Source organism: Paramisgurnus dabryanus, chromosome 1 (assembly GCF_030506205.2).
Source record: "Paramisgurnus dabryanus chromosome 1, PD_genome_1.1, whole genome shotgun sequence".
In the NCBI taxonomy this organism is placed as follows: domain Eukaryota; kingdom Metazoa; phylum Chordata; class Actinopteri; order Cypriniformes; family Cobitidae; genus Paramisgurnus; species Paramisgurnus dabryanus.
In genome coordinates, this window is record NC_133337.1 from 63,055,344 (window position 1) to 63,076,341 (window position 20,998).

General features: G+C 39.8%; 1 protein-coding gene across 6 annotated transcripts in view; it reads right to left on the reverse strand.

Moving 5' to 3' along the window:
• The window catches only part of jmjd1cb (jumonji domain containing 1Cb), a 143,876-nt gene that overhangs the window by 22,861 nt on the left and 100,017 nt on the right, over positions 1 to 20,998 (reverse strand). For 2 of the 6 annotated variants that reach the window (XM_065253655.2, XM_065257790.2), the window contains 8 exons: positions 15,475 to 15,580; positions 13,998 to 14,122; positions 13,700 to 13,843; positions 13,288 to 13,332; positions 11,385 to 11,646; positions 7,466 to 9,108; positions 4,542 to 4,714; positions 1,782 to 3,907 (listed from right to left, as the gene is read on the reverse strand). In XM_065253655.2, coding sequence (XP_065109727.1) covers positions 1,782 to 3,907; positions 4,542 to 4,714; positions 7,466 to 9,108; positions 11,385 to 11,646; positions 13,288 to 13,332; positions 13,700 to 13,843; positions 13,998 to 14,122; positions 15,475 to 15,580 — 4,624 coding nt within the window. The remainder of the gene's footprint in view (positions 1 to 1,781; positions 3,908 to 4,541; positions 4,715 to 7,465; positions 9,109 to 11,384; positions 11,647 to 13,287; positions 13,333 to 13,699; positions 13,844 to 13,997; positions 14,123 to 15,474; positions 15,581 to 20,998) is intronic. The other 4 variants (XM_065253656.2, XM_065253657.2, XM_065253660.2 and 1 more) reach the window with 4 other exon arrangements.

Below are 20,998 nucleotides of genomic sequence, written 5' to 3' on the forward strand. Positions count from 1 at the left end.
GCTTCTTCTTGATGAGCAAAACGACCCAAGATAATAAATCTAGTTTTTAGAGCAAAAATATCAAATTAAAGTGATTTTGTGCATAAAACAAGCCAAAAAAAATCTGCCAATGGGTAAGCAAATTTTTCTTGAATTTAGAGTTAAAGAAAAATGTTCAAGATTTTTTGCTTACCCCATTGGCAGATTTTTTTGCTTGTTTTATGTACAAAATCACTTAAATTTGATATTTTTTGTTTTAAAAACTAGACTTATTTTCTTGGGTTGTTTTGCTAATCAAGAAAAAGCATCTTAATTTGATATTTTTTTATATTTTTACTAAAAACAAGACAAAAATACTAAGATTTTTTTTCTTGAAAATCATTTGTTGCAGTGTACTTAATATTGTATTGATTTTTGGCATAAAAAATATATAATTTTGATCCATACAATGTATTGTTACACCTGTGTAACTTAGGGTTTTGTGTTCCATGATCACATATACATTTACATGTTAAATCTTGTTTGTGATATCAGAGTGAAAAATTGTTTTTGCTTTGTTTATCAAAACCAGACATTTCAGTTATGCAATCAGTGAATTATGACCTGAAAATGTTAAAGTGACCTAAAGCATTAGTGTGGCTATAAAATTACAAACAGTCTCTTTTTTTCTACACAGCAATTATCAGAAAGGCCCAATAAAAGCTCTGGTGCTCTTGCACAATGCATCTCCGCATCATTGTGAACATTCTAGAAATCTTCAACAGCTGTCATCCAGATGTTTCTCAGTGTCATCCAAAATCCCCCCTCTGTTTCTCACACACCACAAACCTTCAAATAACCCCAAAGTTTAAGTCAACAAGAAACAGAATTCCTAACCCATTTGAATTTCATAATGTGACATTTTTGAATGAAACGGTATATTTCATAAAAAATTACTTGAGACATAAAAAAATAAGTTTGCAGTTTTATATATCCCAATGGAAGCAATTCTTCTTATTGTTATTTTTTGTAGTTATATTCATTAGATTAACATTCACTAGAATTAAGTAACTATTCTAAATAAGTGATAGATCACCCAAAAATAAAAATTGTGTCATCATTAACTTACTCTCATGTTGTTAAAAACCTGTATAAATTGCTTTGTTCTGAATTCTGATAAACAGGAAGGCAGATATTTTGACGAATGTTTGTAACCAAACCGATCAGAGACCCCTTTGACTGCCATAGTTGGACCAAAGAATACTATGCCGGTAAATGCACAGCAAAAAATGACATTCTTACTCAGTATTTTTGTCTTTTTTTTATACAAAAATCTTCATCTAACTTTTTTCTTAACACTCAAGAAAATGTCAAATTTTCAAGCAGATTTTTTGCTTGTTTTAAGCACAAATTCACCTAAATTGTATATTGCCAATATCGTATAGACTTATTTCCTTAGGTAATTTTGCTCCTTAAGAAAATACTTCTGATTTAAGAGTTTATACTAAGTAAAAAAGTCATTATTTGCAGTGTGGGTCCTCTCTATCTTCCTTCGTGTTCATGAGAGCAAATATATTAAAGGTTTATAACAACATGAGAGAGAGTAAATATGACAGAATTTTCATTTTTGGGTAAACTATCCCTTTAAGAAGAAAGCATAACCTATGTCAGTACAGTAGTCTAAAACAAGACTCCTTTCGACTTCTTTCTAGCCAAAGTCTAGCCGAAAAGAAAAATTTTCTCAGAGGTAAAATTAATAAAGTTCAAATAAAGATGAAAAAGACAAACATGTGCAGCTTTAATCTGCTTGGCAGTGCACTTACTGGTACTGGCCAGCTTGAGTTTTGTTTTCTCCTTGGCACTTCGGAAAATACAGTTCGTTTTCACCTCGTCTTCGTCCTTCTCACCATCTCCTTTTCTTTTCTGCATGTCGTTCTGCTTCTTTTTGTAAGTTGGCTTGGGTTGTCGCTTAGTCCTTTGTTCCAGCTTGCTTTCACTAGAGTCTGTATCATCGCCGCTTTCCGAGCCCGATTCATATGGGCGTTTGGGGCCACGGCGCGTCTTTCTGTCCTCCTGAGACAACTTGTCCTCTTGTCCTTTGCTGTCCTTGCCCAAGTCCACATCACTGGATGCAGAGGCGATCAGGCTAACAGTGCATGGCTTAATCAGCTCTGAAATGGCATTTATGCCTTTTTCAGGTTTGTTTGTGTTTTTGTCCTCTTCAGAGTGCCGTGTGAGCCAGGCTTTCTTGAGCTTGTGGTAGTTTTGCTGGCACACCTGCGCTGGCTGTCCGTTGGGCAAGGGGCTGGCTTTGCTGGCAGGGCTGCCATGCGCAGCATTGTCTTGGATGATGGTGGGCGATTCCTGAGAGGATCGGACACTACCGCTCTCGCTCTCAGAGGCGCTACTGGAGCCACGGGACTGCGCCGCTGCCAGAGCTGCTTTGGCCTTCTTCAGGTGGACGAAGTTCCTTGAGTAGGCCTGTGTAGATCCAACAGGGCTGGCTTGAGAAAGCGAACTAGGCGAAGTGGTTCTTGATCCACCCTCCTGTGAGTCAACGATGGTGGGAGTCTGATTTTTGGAGACAGAGCTGTCCGGTTTGCTACTGCTGCTGGTGCCAGAGATAGAGAAGGGCAGCTCTGTTCCACTGTGGTTCTCTGCGCTAAACATGCCGGTGGCAGCTGCAGTGGTTTCATCACCACTAGGGCCGCACACAGAATTGGTCACAGCCACCACTGAGCTAGAAATGCTACTTTGTGTTACTCTAATCAAGTTTTTCCTATACTGATCACTGGCATCTTTCACATTTGTGTTCGGTAAAATTACTCTGTTTTCAGCCATCAATCCCCTGTTCTGTCCGGCAACCAATCGACCACCGGGCAGCTCTTTGGAGGCCATCTTGGGTACTGCCAAGCCGTCGTACTTTATGCAAGTAGAAGGGCGGACAATAACAGATGCCGTGGCTACCTGTGGCTTGATTTGGCTATTCTCAGATTGCCATGCCATTTTTTCATGGCTCTTTGCCTCTCCTCCGGGTGGCCAGGGCTCGGCCGAGCCCAGCTCGGCTCCGCTCTTATCATCCCTGAGCTCTGGGAGCAGGGTGGGCGGTTTCTGCTGTTCTGACACCTTCCCCGCCGAGCTGACAGGTTGGATGGGGGTTAGTGTAGGTGGGGAAAGGCGGCCGTAGGACCCTTCTTTTCGGTCAAGCGCGTGCTGAGTGGGAGGGTGAAATACTGGCGCTCTGCGCAGGGCTGGCATGCCCTTGGGCTGAGCAGAAGGAGAAATTGCTGGGCTGCAGCGCTCGGTGACCGTCACCACTGAGGTACTGAGTGAGTGCATTGGCAGTTGTTGACTGAGCTGCTCGGTGATCTTGCCCACCAGCCCCTCTCCCTCCGGCTGGTGCTTAATGAGAGGGGGAGGTTTGGACAAGGACTTTGTATGACCAGAACTGTATGTGCTCAATGACATGGGGCTGGAGGCTGGGGGCACTCTGTCAAAATATGAATCTTTGGATGAGTAAAGTCGTGGCGGCTCGTTGACAACACTATTAGAAAGTGTAGTGAAGTAGTTGGTTTGAGGAAGGGACTGAGACACTGCGTGTTTGTATTTGTACAGATCGGAGTGCTCCACCTCTTTTTCGTGACTTCTGGGCTGCGAGGACATGCGAGAGTAGTGCTCACGCTCGGTCTCCCCAGAGCGGATTTTGGCGGTGTAGGGAGCAACCTCTATGCTCTCCTTAAGGATGAGACGGTTCTCTTCCTTGTATTTGCTGGTGCGGTCAGGTCCCTCTTGAGGCATGCGTGTGGGTTGTTGTTTGCTGTGGGGGGACTCCATGTAGAGACGGTGCAGCTCTTTGCTGGTGGGCGTTCGGCTGCGATCCGGCTCTTGCTTTAGGTGGCTGCTGGCCAGACTACGCATAGGATCCACAAACACATTCTTCTCTCGCTCTCTAAAGAAACAATACCCAGAGTTACAAGTGTTAAAAGGATTCAGTGCCGATTTAATCAAATAAAGACAGAAACAATTACGCAATAGATGAGACACCTCCTTTTGGCAAAAATTGTGTCACGCCATTAGTTGTTTACAATTCACTTTATTATTGTGGTAGAGTTTACTAAAGAGAAAATCACACCCCAAACAACATTATTAACACAATTAAAATGAGACATAAAACACAGTTACATAAAAAGACAGACTGTTTTGTCTAAAAAGTTCTTGGCCAGAATATGCTGCATTGTGGAACAGACAAAGGTCCGGCTAAGCAGGACTAAGAGTTAGTTTAAATCACTACTCCCAAAAGTTTTTGAGTGATGCCTGGCTTCTTTCTCAGATATTAGGTAACTATAGAAGTGGGATGAGAGTGTAGATATTCATCTGGCTATTATAGAATAGTTTAATTACGAGCACAGTCACTAAATGAGCGTACAGTGTTTCTATCACATGGCATTTGTTCCACCTCAGGTCACAAGGTATTTAACAGCTAGGCACCATTCCTGGCTCTGCAGGACTGTGGGAATGGATGAAGCGCTTGCGTGTAAACGACAGACACGGAGAGAGAGAGACAAGTATGTGTGTGTGCTCACTCTTTGTGAAGTTCTCCTGGGGTTTTGGAGAGAGGTGGGCTGGAGTGTGAGCTGATCTTGATGGGTCGATGTGGATCGGCACTGCCTGGTCTACCAGGGCCATGGCTCAAAATCCCCATGCTGTCTGCTGATGTTACAGGGGTGGGCGGGTGCAACCATGGGCTGGGGGTGTTCTGCAAAACACACATTAACAAACACAAGGTCACAATGTACTTGAAGCAACACACACTTTCCTTTGCATTCTATAATTGTCTGCATTACATTGAATGTCTTACTGTATCTATAGTGTTTGTAGTGTCATATAACAATGGATGACTCAACCTTATTTTCTAAAGTAATTGAAAGCATGCCGCAGATGCCACTTGCATGTAACTTATAGTTTTGTTTCAATGAACCCATTAATTCAGAATAAAATTTTACATTGTAAAGTAGTAAATCTTGATTCAAGGCTGTAGAATCAATTCAAGCCTAAGCTAAGGAGCCACCACAGGAAACATATGTGTGTCATGTATGTAAGTCTGTAATAATTTGAGATTGACCAAGTTATAAACAAGTTATAAACATCAGATTAATGCAGGGAGCTACACTGCGACCAAAATGGTCGCATATGCGACCTTTTGAACTGCCGTTGCGACCCTAATTTTTAATAGGTCGCAAATGTGCTACCTAATGTTTTAGACAATATGCTATGATTTACTATGAGCATTTATTAAAACAGAAATGTGGATTTTAAGAATACGTTTTATAACATGCTCTGAGCCATCAACACGTTGGCTTCATTTTGCGTGAAAGCACGTCGTGTCTCTCCCTATCAGTGTGCGTTTGCGTGCTCAGCTGTTTCTCAATGAATTGGGTGCGACGCGAAGCGCAGTGTCTTCCATGTTTCTAAACTTGAGCAGAGGTCTTTCTTCACTGAGGACGCGGGACCCGTATGGTTCCGGGTTTATATTTTAAATGGTCTGTCGGGTCCGGTTAGGTCCTAGTTTAATTACTTTGGGTCCCAAGTCTGATTAATGTTGTGTTTATAACCCGAGTCGATCGGAAAACGGCCATGAGCGCTACCGCGCTAAAGCTCGAGTGCAGATTCAGCGTGCCTTCGGTTTCTGTGGCGATGGTATTTGTTACGACCACGCGCTGCATTTGCTTTCTCACATTTTTTTAATGATCTTATTATTAATAAACCATATCTTTTCTAAAACCATATCCATATTAAGTTTGGACAGAGATTGTAGCAAAAAGCAATGCTAATGTCAAGCCAATTGCACAGAACGAGCAAAGCAATGTAAAGTTTGTCACCGGGACAGCAAGTAGACTTTTAAATTAGAAATAATGAGTGGATTAAGCTTTTTAAATCGGCAAGAGAGAAATAGAAAGATAGAGCAGAAGCAGTAAAAGTGCCTATCTAATAGAAATTATTACCATTATAACATCAGTCATAACATCAGTCACATTTATAATCTATAGACCTGCACTGTCTATTAATATACTATACATAGTATTGTATTATATTGAGTTTGATAAAAGGGGTCTAATTGCTTCATATATCAGTGCAAAAACAGTAAGTGTTTTCGTGGTGCTTTGACAAACAGTGTCAGCTTTGTTAATGGCAAAGAAAGTTTGGGGTGGTTAGAGTGATGAAATATAATGTGAAATTAATATTAATTTTCAATGAATCAAAGTATTGTGTTGTGTCACATATTATTAGTTCTTCGTCACATGTATAGTAGACCATTATTTGTCAGGGGGTAATAATTGCCCTTTTCACCGGCTACCACCACCAAGTACATTTCAGATCTGTGGGAAACACTGCAACGTTTAAGAAAACAAGGCGGCATGTGGTTTAAAAGATGGCAAGTAAAATAAAAAGCATATCTTTATGCAATACAGTTTCATTATTGTTCATTATTATCCAGAGCGCCTTAATATAACTTGAAAAAAATATGTGCGACCAAATCATATTTTGCGCCAGTAACTGAAAAAGTTGGTAGCGCAAGTGCCACCAGTGGAAAAGGTTAGTGTAGTTCCCTGGATTAATGTCAGATCCCTAAAAGCCTAAAGATGTGGCAAACAGTACATAATGGAGTACATACATGCACACACTGCAGGGTGGGTTGTTTATAAGGTTAAACTACATTTTACCGAACAACATAAATTGTTGCAAAATGCAAAACATCCCCAATATTTATACTATAATTCATCATGCAGTAGTAACAATAAAACAATTGTAAGAATGTCCAACCTTCTAAATGGCAGCTTGACAGTACATTGCAACACTAATATTTAATTTAATACAACAATGATTTAAAAGAATAAAGATTAGTCCTACCAAACTTAAGACTTCTTAAAAAAATTAAAGGGGCCATGGCATGAAAATCTGACTTTTTCCATGTTTAAGTGCTATGATTGGATTCCCAGTGCTTCTATCAACCTAGAAAATGTTAAAAAGATCAACCCAGTTACTTAGTTTTGGTAAACAATTCTCTACAAGCACATGAAAAAATAGGTCGTTGAAATTTGGCTCTCCTTATGATGCAATAAGGAGCTCTTATTATAAAAATACCACCCCTTAATCTGCACTATCCAATCACAGCACTGCCATTTAGTGCAGAGAAAAAGAGAAAGAGAGAAAATTATTCACAGCACAATTGAGTTTCAATTGCAACAAACCACCATCATTGTGATCAGTGTTTGCACTTCATCAGCTCATTTGCATTTTAAAGGACACAACCAAAACAGCACATTTTTGCAAACACCTACAAAGTGTCAATTTTAACATGCTATAAAAAAATATTTATATGGTATTTTGAGCTAAAACTTCACATATGTACTCTGGGGACACCAAAGCTTTATTTAAAATCTTAAAGTCTTGTGCCATGGCCCCTTTAAACTGGGACAGGGACAATAACAGACAGGCAAATACATACCCTCCGAAGGCTGGAGTCTGAATTAACAGCATTTTCCGGATGAACCCACTTGATTCCAGGTGGGTAGGAGTGGGTACCGTTGGGATATTGCCAGATGATGGGGTAGATTCCGAGCTGGTTGTAAGAGGCTCCTCCATGCGTCTGGGCCAGCTGCTGTTGGAGGTACTGCTGCTGCTGGTGGTGGGGATGGTGGTGGGCCAGGGTCAGGTGTCCAAGGCCGGCAGAGTCCAGCCTGGGATGACTGCTCAGGAGGGAGGATGGAGGAATACTGGGCAGCACAGAGGGTAGCAGGTGTGGGTGGTGTACTGAATGACTAATGGAAGAAGAGGGGAGGAGGTGGTGTGAGCTGGGCGTGAGACATGTGGAGTGAGAGGAACTGTGAAGGGAATGTAGGTGTGGGTGAAGGTAGGCCATGTGGTTGTTCTCAGATTCTGGACGAACCAAGGCAGGGTCTCTGTAAACCGTAAAATGCTCGTTTTTGTCTACGACAAGTGGGCTTTTAGTGGATTCGGACAGCATCCCACGGGCCGGCACAGGCTTAAAACAAGAGCGAGGTATGTCCTGTTCGGGTTTGAGTGCAGAGCGGCCTGTTGCAAGAAGGTGTTCAGGGTGACGCGGTTTATGTTTGGACACCTCAGGGGATATATTTGGTTTGGGTTTGGAGGACTCAAGAATGCTGTGAGATTTTGACCGTGTGATGTCAGGTGAAGGATTGCACTTGGGCTTGGGGATGTCTGGGGACGAGTTAGACTTGGGTTTGGGTAAGTCAGGGGAGGGACTAAGTTTCTGAGGTTTTCTGATGTCTTCTGTTAACAAGGCATTTTTAATAACCATAGATGTGTACGGCTGCTGGAGCTTCCCTCTCTCGCCTAGAGCCGCTGACTCACTCACTGGTGTCACTGGTCTTATGACCTCTGAGTGGGCGAATTCAATTTTGCTGCCTATGCTGCGGGCGTTTTGCTGCTGCACACCTTCCGGCCTCCTGCACTCAGAGACGTTTAGCACCAAATGTCTAGACTCAGGGACGTATACATCACTTTTCTGAGACACCAGTAGTGCCGATACAGCGTCTAAGCTCTCCCTGGAACTGGGTTGCGTGTTGCCATCCTCTGTGATATCAATCACACATTTGGGCGTGTGTGTCCGTGGCGTCCCTGGACCGTAATGGTCCTTTGGGACAGTTTTCACAGTGCTCCTCATTTCAACAATGCAGCTTTGGACCTCTGCCAGCCCTGACCCCTGGTTCTGTGTGCAGGAAGAGGCCGGAGCAGGGAGCGGAGATCGCCTTTCCCCAGTCCGCTCACCGTCCGCCAGTTGAGCCACGTCCACAGGCTTTCCGCTTTTGTCCGTCACCTGCATCTCATCCCACGGAGATAGCCTGTTGATAACACTCAACTCATCCGCTGACTTGGATCCCAGGGATTTCTCCTCATCGTCTGGAGCTTTCAAAGTGCTCTTGCATTTAAGCTCAATTTCGGAACTGTGCTCAGAGGAGGAGTCCACGCTGCGCTTGTTGGAGTCCGAGTCGCTGCTCTCAGACAGGTCGGACGCCTCTGTTTTGAGCCGCTTAAGACCACCCTTCTTGTCCTCTTCGTCTGCTTTCCTCCGCTTGTTTATATGCTTGCTTTTGTTTTTCAAAGAATCTAGAAGGACAGAGGGATGCACAATGTCAGGCGCTTTCAAAGCTTAAAAAGACAGACGTAAAATGTCTCACCAGTGAGTGCTTAAGAAACTCAATCCAATTGATTATTCAAGCACAGATCAGGATGATGTCATTTTGTACTTGGGTTAAAAGCTGATTGAATCTTAAGAGCTGCATTAGAAGTTTGACGGATGGAAGCTTGGTTGAATTTATGAACACTTAAAACGTCCATTTCACTGCGGTGGCAGCACTCCCCTCATCTCTCAAACACCCAACACCCTGACAAACACTGTACTGCAAGAATTATGAGAGAAGAATCCAAATTATCTTTACCAGGCGACCATTTAGCCAAGAACTTCTCGACTTAAATTTATACCACCAGCAAAACATCAGCCATGATATAACATGAAAGCCATAACAGCGGAAATCCAATCAATCGAGACAATATTCATTATGTTTAAATTCCATTGAGTGCTAAGGCGCAATTGTGCTTCCATTTCACATCAGAACCCATATACGACTGAATCGAAGACCTTTGAGTCCTTAGAGCATTTTTTGTGAAAAACTAAGCATATGAAACTTACCACCAAAAATCCATGTTTTGAACTTACACTGTAAGATTTTTCCATTCTTCCTTTAAAGCTCAAAGACTATTACACACCCATAAGCTATCTTCCTGCTATGTGCTACAAATACCATCACCATATATTTCACTGAGAACGGCTAAAACACAATATTGAAGAGAGTAGTCATACATAAGAGTACAAAAGCAAACAAATATATAAGTGCGCGTCAGTTTGAAGGTGTCATTTCTCCCTCTCGCGTTTTAACAACACCCAGGGCCAGATTAACTAACAGCTAGCGCTTGTGTAAACCATAATTTTGGAATTAAATAATGACTGTTGTGATTTACTGAAAAGGTTTGGTCTAGTTATTTTTGCGACTGACCTTATTGCTTATGCATTTCTAGGAGTTTCCCTTTTAGAAGCAAAATTAATGGGAAGAGATTATTTAAACCATTCATGCAATGCGATTTACTAAGGTATGGGTCTGTGATGTTTGTATTTGCACCGTTATTTAAGGCAAAATAAAACATATCTTAAATCTTGCGCTTGAAATGGGTGGAATTGCAGCTGATAGAAGAAGGCTTGGCACAGATTAGAGAGAGCATCGTAAAAGGCAGAGCATTTTTGGAATGCGAAGAACATATTTTACAAAAATATTGTTTGCACAGCCATGTCACTACAAGTAACACAATAGCAGCTGTTTAAAAACTTCTTGTAAACCTTAATTTCATTTTTTTTGTACTCCAGTTCTTTTCAGTGTACAGGTATAATGGCTTTGTATTTAACAACCCACATTTTCTGCTGTGATGTTCGTGGGGCTGAACTCAAGCGCATCAGGCATTAGTAGATCACCCGCACGTTTTCAGCTCTGCTTATTTATATGGAAATCGGCTGTTGCGCCGGTGTTATTTAATTTGCAACTTTTTAGATCAAAAAAACCTGCTGATATCACCACTCCCATCGGCGCTTTTTTGGAATTGCGATCTCGCGCTAATCTGCCCAGTTTAGTAAATCTGGCCCCAAGTGTAAACATGAATGTGTCTCTTTCGTCCACTTATAATCCGATCGACCGAAACGTGTCTCAATACCAGATGTAAACGTTGTGAAGACAACGCTTGACTGCTTTCTGTTGCTGCCTGAACAAGAGACCCACTGACTGAAGTTAAAGATTTGGCTGGTGTCACCACAACAAGTGACCTGCATCGCCAGTAGCAAACAATGGAGAGTGCTCTGCTGGACAAACAATAACATTTACAAGCATTTATATGTGTTCCGTAAAAAACATTCATATCGGCTGCATGTCTGTGACATATATACACCGATACAGATGTATCTGCAACAGGCTCATATCGACCGATTAAATCAGCAAACCGATAAATCAGTTGTGCTCTAACAAATATCATCATCATATATTTCACTAAGAAATGCTAGAACACAATACTGAAAGCAGTAGTCATATATAAGAGTATTACAATCCACCCATTATGGGGATATTTAAAAACATTGGAAAAAGCACGATAAATAAACGTTGGCCACAACAAAAGAAAAAACTCTTTGAAAATTTTTGATGTTTAATATTCAATCAGAATCTAAGTGACTAACAAAATGGCATTTTTACCACCCCCTGTTACATTTGTCCCTGACTCATGACATCTGCCCGATCATCACTGCAGCGCTGTGATCTTTCTAATGATTTGAATCTGTGTTTTACCTTTACCTCCACTGTCAGTTTTTTCATCTTTGATCCTCTCATCATCTGGAATACTGCTGTCGGAGCCTTTTCTTCGCGAAGATCGTGAGCCTCGCTGTTGACCTGGTGAGGACTGCTGCAGCGGCGACTGATGTTGCTGGGATACCAGCGGCTGAGCATGCTGGGATTGCTGCTGCTGCTGCTGAGAGGCCTGTTTCGGGGTGGAGCCGGATGAATTCATGACGGGTCTGGGGCTGTTAGCCTGGGCGCGTGTGTAATGACCCTGCAAATCACCAGCGCATACACAAACAGCAATCACAAGCATGAGAGGGCTCGAAAAGGATTCCACTTGGCTATAGAGTGTAAGGAAGCGTTGAAAACCACTACCACCACCACCAATACCAAGGCAAAAAACACTTCCTTGCCAGCAACGACTGCACTACACACGTCTGTAAAACATGTGGTCACAGAGCTAGGCTTGAAAGAAGAGTTCCTATGGCTGTTAAAAAGACTTTCAAACCCTCAAGCAGTTCAAAGAAGACTTTCATCCCAAACCCTTTAATACATGCAAGCAGAGCGTGTGAATCGGGATAAGTATTTATTGGAGAAGAAGCACTGGTGATATATCGGGACAGGCATTCTATAGAGACAGCTATAATAAATACACAGGGATATGCAGGTGATAAATATATGTATATATTAGGGCTGTCAAACGATTAATCTTGATTATACACATACAAAATAAAAGTTTGTGCTTGCATAATTTATATGTGTGTGCTGTGTGTAATTTTTATACAGTATATAAAAACAAGTACAATACAAGCATAAATTTATGAAAAAGTTTATTTATATATAAATCTTATATATATATATATATATATAAACCTGTACTATATAAATATATATAATAAAATATATAAAAATAAGTATATATACCTGTACACATGGAAATGTTTCTTAAATATATACATATATATATATACACACACAAATATGCATGTATATATTTAAGAAACATACATATTATGCTAAAACAAACTTTTATTTTGTATGCGATTACTTGCGATTAATCTATTGAAAGCTCTAATATATACACTGCAAAAAATGACTTTCTTACTTGGTATTTTGTCTAGTTTTTAGTACAAATATCTAAAAATATTTATATATCTATATTTTTTGGTTACACTTTATTTTGATAGTCCACTTTAGACATTCTACTAACTATAAATAACTTTGCAACTACATGTCAACTAACTTTCAATAATTTGCAACTATACGTCAACTAACTGTCATTAGTGTATTAGTAGACTGTAAGGGTTGGGGTTAGGGAAGAGGTTTGGGTTAGTGGAATAAGTTGACATGCACCTGCAAAGACACTAATAGACAGTTGAATGTCTGTTGAGATATCATAACAATAAAGTGTTAGTAGATATTAAGCAGACAGTCTACTAATTCACTAAAGATTGGTAGTTGATAAGTAGTTGCAAAGTTACTTATAATTAGTAAAATGTCTAAAGTGGACTATCGAAATAAAGTGTTACCTATTTTTTTATGAGCAAATTGACCTAAAAAAATAAGACAAAAAATATCAAATATAAGTACATTTCTGCTTAAAACAAGCAAAAAAATCTGCCAATGGGTTAAGAATATTTTTATAAACATACATTTATGAAAAATTAAAGAAATTAAAGAAAAATGACCCCATTGCTTGTTTTAAGCAAAATAAAATTGTCTAAAAACTGGACTTATTTTCTTGATCCAATTTGCTCATAAAGAAAATACATCTAGATTTAAGGACTTTTAAATATTTGTACTAAAAACAAGACAAAAATACTAAGTAAGAAAGTAACTTTTTGCAGTGTATATGTATATACTGTGTATATAAAGCAGCTCTAGATCTATGGAGAGGGGTGCGGCCCGGTACCTGAGTGTTTCCTGTAGAGCCGCTTGGTCTCCCTCCTGTGGTCTGCTTGCATATCCCCAATTAATGTTTAAAACAGGGAAACAGAGAAGAAAGAAAACAAACAAAACAAAAACAAGGTGGAACAGAGAAGTCTGGTTAATGATGAAGGGAGCAATCATATGTTTCTTCTACAAGGCTCTAGGTTTCTTTAAACGATTGTCAAAAAAGCACATAGGAACTTTACTTCAAAGCTAGCTACAGACACAGACGGCAGACGTCCAGCGAGAGACACAGACGCAAACTCATACAGACATGCACGCGACACAAATACAAACACAACGTCGATCCAGAAAGCCAGGTGCGTGGATCGTATAGCGACAGAAGCACATACAGCATGGTGAGATATGTTTGCGATTGTGTGACATCCACTCACATGGGCAGTGTTGCTGTTCTGGCTGGAGCGCGACCTGCGTCGTGATGTGATACCGATGTTCTCTCCTTTCAGTAAAGAATGCACCACATCGTCTAGAAAGGTCATCTGTACCATGGATGGGTCAACGTTCTGAGGCTCTAGTACCTACAACACAAAGTTGGTGTGTGTTTTAAAGCAATTATAAAGATGACATCACTAATTCAATACTGTTCCTCACAACACTTTGCAATTATCTGATTGGTTAGTTATTGCATGCTACTCAGAAGATTATCAGAACAAAAACGTTTTATGGTCATACCTGGTCATTCATGACAACCATAGTGCGACTGAAAAGATCGTGGTGGGTGATGATGCCCGTAAACCACTGGGTGGCTGAATCCTGCCTGTAAACTCGTACACGGTAGCCATTCAATGAATACGGACCTTGGGGTAACAGGAAAGAGCAATGCTTTCAACGGTGCACATGAATTAATATTAGGGCTGTCAAAACATTCATTGCGATTAATCGCATACAAAACAAAAGTACGTTTTTGCATAATATGTTTGTGTGCGTAGTTATATATAAATACATACAAATGCATGTATATATTTTTAATAAAATATACCCAAAATCAATATAACTATCTATATCTACATCTATGTATGTTTGTATATATATATATATATATATATATATATATATATATATATATATATCTGTGTGTATACACAAACGTGTATATATATATATATATATATATATATATATATATATATATATATATATATATATATATATATATACATACATACATACATACATACACACACACACACATATATACATATATATATATATATATATATATATATATATATATATATATAGTTATATATTTATAACTATACTTATAATTTATTTAAAAAATTTACAAATAATAGAACAATTTTCTTAAATTTATGTATTTATACATACATAATAATTACACAACACACACACAAATATATTATGCAAACACAAACTTTTATTTTGTATGCAATAAATCTTTTAACAGCACTAATTAAAACACAAAACACTGCTCTTCAAATTTGGTATACAAACTTGGAACGTTCAACTTCAAAAACCATTAATGTTTGGGGTCACTGACGTTGAACCTGATGCAACACATTTTTGACAAAATGAGCTGTCCTTTATAGCTCAAAAGAAGCGTTGAGTTACCTCATGGTTTGACATAAATTATCGCATTTTAGCCAACTATTCACTTGATAAGGGACTGACAGATCATTGTGTAAGCTGTATTTCACATTGGAAGGTGTCCAGACTGACTGTATCCCATTAATGCAGGGCAGGTCATTCCCATTATCTACTCGCTGTACTGAACAAGTACTGTATGCTGAAGCAAACAAACCATCTGCACAAAACCACACAACTTTTATTTTTTTCTAGCTGCGCTCTGTTTCCCTACCAAACCTTTGGCTTTCAGATACTTTCCATTCTGTCTTCTCTTGACAGCTGCCAAGTTCAACTAATTGTGGGCCTGGAATTTTGTTATGGACTTCGTAAACAAGACCTTTTGCCAAGACCACCACAACACCCACTGCCCGAATTAGCCAGGTACAGCAAGCAGTCTGTAAATGTTGGGAGGGACAACATTTTACTGTATAGAGAAAAGTGGGTTGTTTATAAACCAGAATGAAGCCACGCCCGAATGCGTGTTTGTCACACGGCACAACACATCTCTTCTGTAATACAGCATTCGTTTAATTCAGTTATTAATGAAATTTGACCGTCTTACCTTGCATAAAAATTTCCTGAACCTTCTGGTCTTTGACCCAGGCTTTGACTTCTTCGTGAAGCTGTGGGCAGTCCCTGAGAACAGGACTCAAACTGTCCACCTCATCCTAAAAACAAACAAACAGACAAGAAAACATCAGCATATAATTCCCATAATAACAAAGATGTTTTACTATGTGGTCGGTGGGCTGGAGGTAAAAATCACGGCCATGTTCAGATGTGGCCTTTCCTATCATCTTTGAATTTAGCAGTAAACACAAACAAACATTTGCATGTAGCAGACATGTGCTGTGAGAAAGAGGGTTTAGACGGCACAAAGAGATTGGTCGTATTTTTCGATATATAAACTACAGACATGACATCATGTCTCAAAGCATCAATCTGAGAATGGCCAAAAAAAGTGTCCAAACACTGAGAAACAAGCAACTGAGCCACAAAGAGAAGTGCAGGAAAGCTCTCACACCTCAACACGCACGGCAACGTAACATTTCCTCTACACAGGAGCCCAACAGTGTGTTTAAGTCAGGGTCTGGTGGGGTGAGAGGGATATCCGCCCAGCACTTCCATTAATTGTTGATGGTGATGAGGAGTAGAGAGAGGGTGGGAGGGTCTGACAAGAGCTCCAGTTATTTACACAACCACACAGCAGGTTTGATAGAGACATGAACTGAGCTCTGGAAATTTCCCGCTGCTAACACACACACACACAGGACATTCCGCAAACACAAGCACATGCTGCTGTGGTACGTTTGGACGAATGAGGGCACGGCTTTCTCTCCCATGCTTTGCAATGTAGGGCCATATATCATATACAGTATGTGACCCTGGACAACAAAAATAAGTCATTAAGTTGCAAGTAATTCGTAGCAATAGCCAACAGCCAATGCTAATAATCATTAGGATATTAAGTAAAGATCATGTACGATGAATATATTAATAAATAAATAAATTTACTAACGTAATTATATTACAATTTACTTATCATTAGTAATATGTGTTGCTAAGAACTTTAATTTGACAACTTTAAAGGTGATTTTCTTAATAATTAGATTTTTTTGCTCCCTTAGATTACAGATTTTTAAATAGTTGTATCTTGGCCAAATATTGTCCTTTTCTAACAAACCTTACATGAATAGAAGCTCAATTATATAGCTTTTAGATGATGAATAAATCTCAATTTAAAAAAATTATGGTTTTGTGGTCGAGGGTCACATAATAGTCTATTATTAAAAAAGTTTTTGTAAGAGTTCCTACAAAGTCATACTTAGTTTGTTATGTCCATTTTCCATGCGCGCTCCCTTAGGGCGCACTCACACGATCCAAAACAAACCGCGTTCTGCTGTGTTTGACCCCCAAAGCCTGGTTGGTTGACTAGTGTGATCGCTCTGTACCAGGCGCGGTTTGGTTAATTGCGCCCTTGCTGGCTTGCAGAGGTGGACTGGAGCGCGGTTCACTTGGGCTCAGGCGCGGAAGGACAGTGTGAGCGCAACCAGGAAAGACGCCAATTGCGTGACCACTCACATTCATCTGCCTTCTTAAAAACCCTCTGATGCACGCAGCAGGGTTACAAAAACACAGACTTAACATTACGATGGGTTCCAGTGTTAAGAGATCGCTTTACTTCCTGCTTTGATCAAAACAATAGCAGCCTAATGACGAAAGTCGGATCGATGAAATGGGCTGATTTGCTACTGTACCTTTAAGACTTTCATATGCAAATATCCTCTGCTATGATTGGCTCTGTGTATCAGCGTATCGTTTAGGAGAGCAGGGCAAGTGGCTGAATACTTAGTAGTTAATATTTGCACATACTCAGAATTTTAGTAAAACGATTTCTATATGTGGAGTTTTTGCGGCTACATTTCAAAAAACGTTCTGCCAAGAACTACAGTACAACTTTAGCGTTTATCCAAATAGTAAAACAACAAAAAATCTAGTTTTCCCTGACATGACTTCTTTAAACAATTACTCAACTTTTATTAAAAAAATCCAGATAATTTATTTACCCCCCATGTCATATAAGATGTTTATGTCTTTCTTTCTTCTGTCGAAAAAAATGACGTTTTGTGAAGAAAGCATTCTAGGATTTTTCTCCATATAGTGGACTATAGTGGACCCTAACAGTTTACAGTTTCAGTGCAGCTTCAAAGGGCTCTAAACGATCCAAAATGAGCCATAAGTGTCTTATCTAGCAAAATGATCGTTAATTTTGTAAAAATAATAATAAAAATTTACTTGCGCTCCAGCATAATCATGTCGAAAGTTCACAGTCCTCTTTCTTCACACTTGTAAACGATGGAGTGGAAGTTTCGCATATGTCATGCATAACCTTTCGGCGTGATTACGCGGTACGTAAGGTCGCGCTGGCGCATCACAAGGCTAGTGCAAGACAAAAAGTTGTGGTTAAAAAGTACTTTTTTGTGAAAATGTCTATCGTTTCGCTTGATAAAACCCTTATGCCTCATTTGTGATCATTTAGAGCACTTTATAGCCGCATTGAAACTGCAAACCACTAAAGTCCACTACATGGAGAAAAATCCTGATTTTTTTTATTGATTCTCGATTGAACAAAGAAAGACATAAACAACTTAGATGACATGATATGTGAGTACATTATCAGAATTTCTTTTTTATGAAAGTGCAATATTCCTTTAAATTGAACATGTAACAGTTCAGATCAGATCAGAAGATCTGTCATTGTGTACAGTATGTAATAGTAATATGCGATGGTCTTAAAAAGATGTTGATATGTTGCATGTCAGTAGCCTGTATAAACCCGGGGGTAATAAATGGCCGTATCCCTCTCCCTAGCGACAACCATCGCATTACACAAGCGTGCCTTCATTCCAGTTTCTATTTTAAAGTGAAAGGCTTACAGCAGTCGTGATTTATTTATCAGCCTTATTGGGCACTTCTCTGCTGGTGAGGTCCAAGAACACTTAATTTGTTAGCACAGAATTCTCAACACAATGAGCAAAAAAAGCAATTCTAACTATTTTTCCATGTCGGTCCAGCAAATGTTTCCAAATGGGAAAGCATGTTTAAAGGGAATGCTAGGCAGATTGTGGCATATAAGGACAATGTGGAAAGCTATGAGCTCATTCCTACAGTCGAGCACCTTTAAGCAGGACTATAGCTGTAACCTCATCTCCTCCTCTTCAGCACACACCCCCTTATGAAGGACAGAGCAGATGCACTTTTCTTTCCATCCCCCCACCCCGTTCCACACCGGGCTGCCATCCATCACTTTAACAGCAATATGTTCCAGGATTTTCCACATGGCGCTGCGGTGGAAGACACTGAGAACGCAGGGTGGTGCTCGGTGCATGCTGGGGAATAGGAAAGTGCTTCCAGATCCAAACTCTGACCCAGATAAAACAAGCTTCCTTCCCCTCTTTCGCTCTCTCCGTACTGGAGCCTGGGAACAGAGCTGGGCGTGGTGCTCGTGTTGTTTATCCAGCCTGTCTCCATGTTCTGCAAAAACATTTCTTCGACCCGTCTATCTGTCAGACAGCTGCTCGATGGCAACATCTCCACAGTGACGGAAGTCTGGATCTCAGAAAGTATTTTGTTTCAGAAACATCTTGTTCGCATTTTCCATGCAACATGTTTCATTCGTATTCGCTGGTATAAACAGGCACAGCATTGTATTATAAATAAAACCCTTTAATGCAGTTTGGTGCAGTAATAATACACGACAGGATGCTCTCTGTAAAATGACACTGTAGTTTCTAATGAGGGTCCACAGAATTTGTGTCCGTGAACCATCTGTATCTGCTGATTAGATTACGCTGATTGGAAGACGGTTGGATTTCACAGGGACTGATGACAAAGTGAATATAAAAGCAATGAAAACTTTCTTCCTTCTAAAACAGAAGTTAGCTGCTATATATCTAGTGCTTTATATAACACTTAAATGATGAAATTAGTGCCGTAAACCATGCCTACAATGCTTTGATTGCCTATTTTGTTTGCTCAGCATTTCACTTTTTGTATTAAACTGAGAAATTACTTCACAATGCCTAGTTAGGACACAACATAAGCTGTTTTTTAGATTTAACACTGTTTGTTTGTTTATTAATTGCAATGACAATGCAAGTTGCATGACCATTAGTATGACATGCAAAATGTAAACAAGAGATTATAGCAAAATTGGTAATTTACATCTGCATACTCAAATCTACATTACATATAACACCACATAAAAGGCAAATACTCCAGACACATTATTTAAAATTTCTAATGTTGCAAAACTGTAGCATAATAACTATAAACCTTAGGCCAGGGTCCCAAATCTTCCCCCGGAGGGCCGGAGCACTGCAGAGTTTAGCTCCAACCTTGATCAAACAGACCTGAGAAAGCTAATCAAGGTCTTCATGATCACTAGAAAATCACAGTCACCCAAACGAGGAAAAATAAAATAAGGAGAAGTTCCATACAGCACAATTTTTAAGACCCAGACATCAAATTTCAAGACTTTTTACGGTATTATTTCCAAATGAATAAATTCTATGCTTTTAAGGCTTTTTAAGACCCCGTGGGAACCCTGGTGAAGTTTTAGCTCAAAATATCATATAGATCATTTATTATAGCATGTTAAAATTACCACTTTGTAGGTATGATCAAAAATGTGCAATTTTTGGTGCGTCCTTTTAAATGCAAATGAGCTGATCTCTCCACTAAATGGCAGTGTTGTGGTTGAATTGCAAATTAAGGGGCAGTATTATACCCTTCTGACATCACAGGGGGAGCAAAATTTCAATGACCTATTTTTCACATGCTTAGACAATGGTCTGTCAAAACTAAGTTACTTGATCTTTTTTCACACTTTCTAGGTTGATAGATGCACTGGGGACCCAATTATAGCACTTAAACATGGAAAAAGTCACATTTTCATGAAATTTCCCCTTTAAGTTTTATCAATGAAAGCCTAAACATTGCGCTGAACACCGTGGGTTTCCATGTAGGGCTGCACGATTAATCGAAAAAGAATCACGATCTCGATTCATACATATAGGCGATCTTCATTTTAAATGACGGCGATTCACTTGCATTTACAGTATTTCCCTGTATTTAGTTTCTGCGTTCAAGTGTTCACGTATTTACATTACAACAACCCAAGAACATCAGTCAAACTTGCTAACACACACTCATACAGGGTAAAACCAAACCCTATTCATTCACCAATCAGACCCGATCGTTTCTTTCCTCTCTCTCATCTCATTTGCGGCGTTCCGCTGTCACTCGCGTGACGTATAACAAGGCGGCAGACCTAAACACAGTCGTTTACTTGGTGGATCTGGAGCGGCAATTTTCACAAAAAAGAGAGGATAAACGAGTGTCACTGTGGAAAATCCTGGTGGCGACGGAGAAAGTGAAGATGCAACAACATTGGTTTCGAAAAAAGGCAAGGAAATTATTTACCTCAGGCTCCGGACGTTTCTAAATCGGAAGGCTGCAACCTCAGGAGGTCGCATGCAGGCTGTATACGTCATCAAGCCTGGTTCATTTGAGTTAACGGAGCA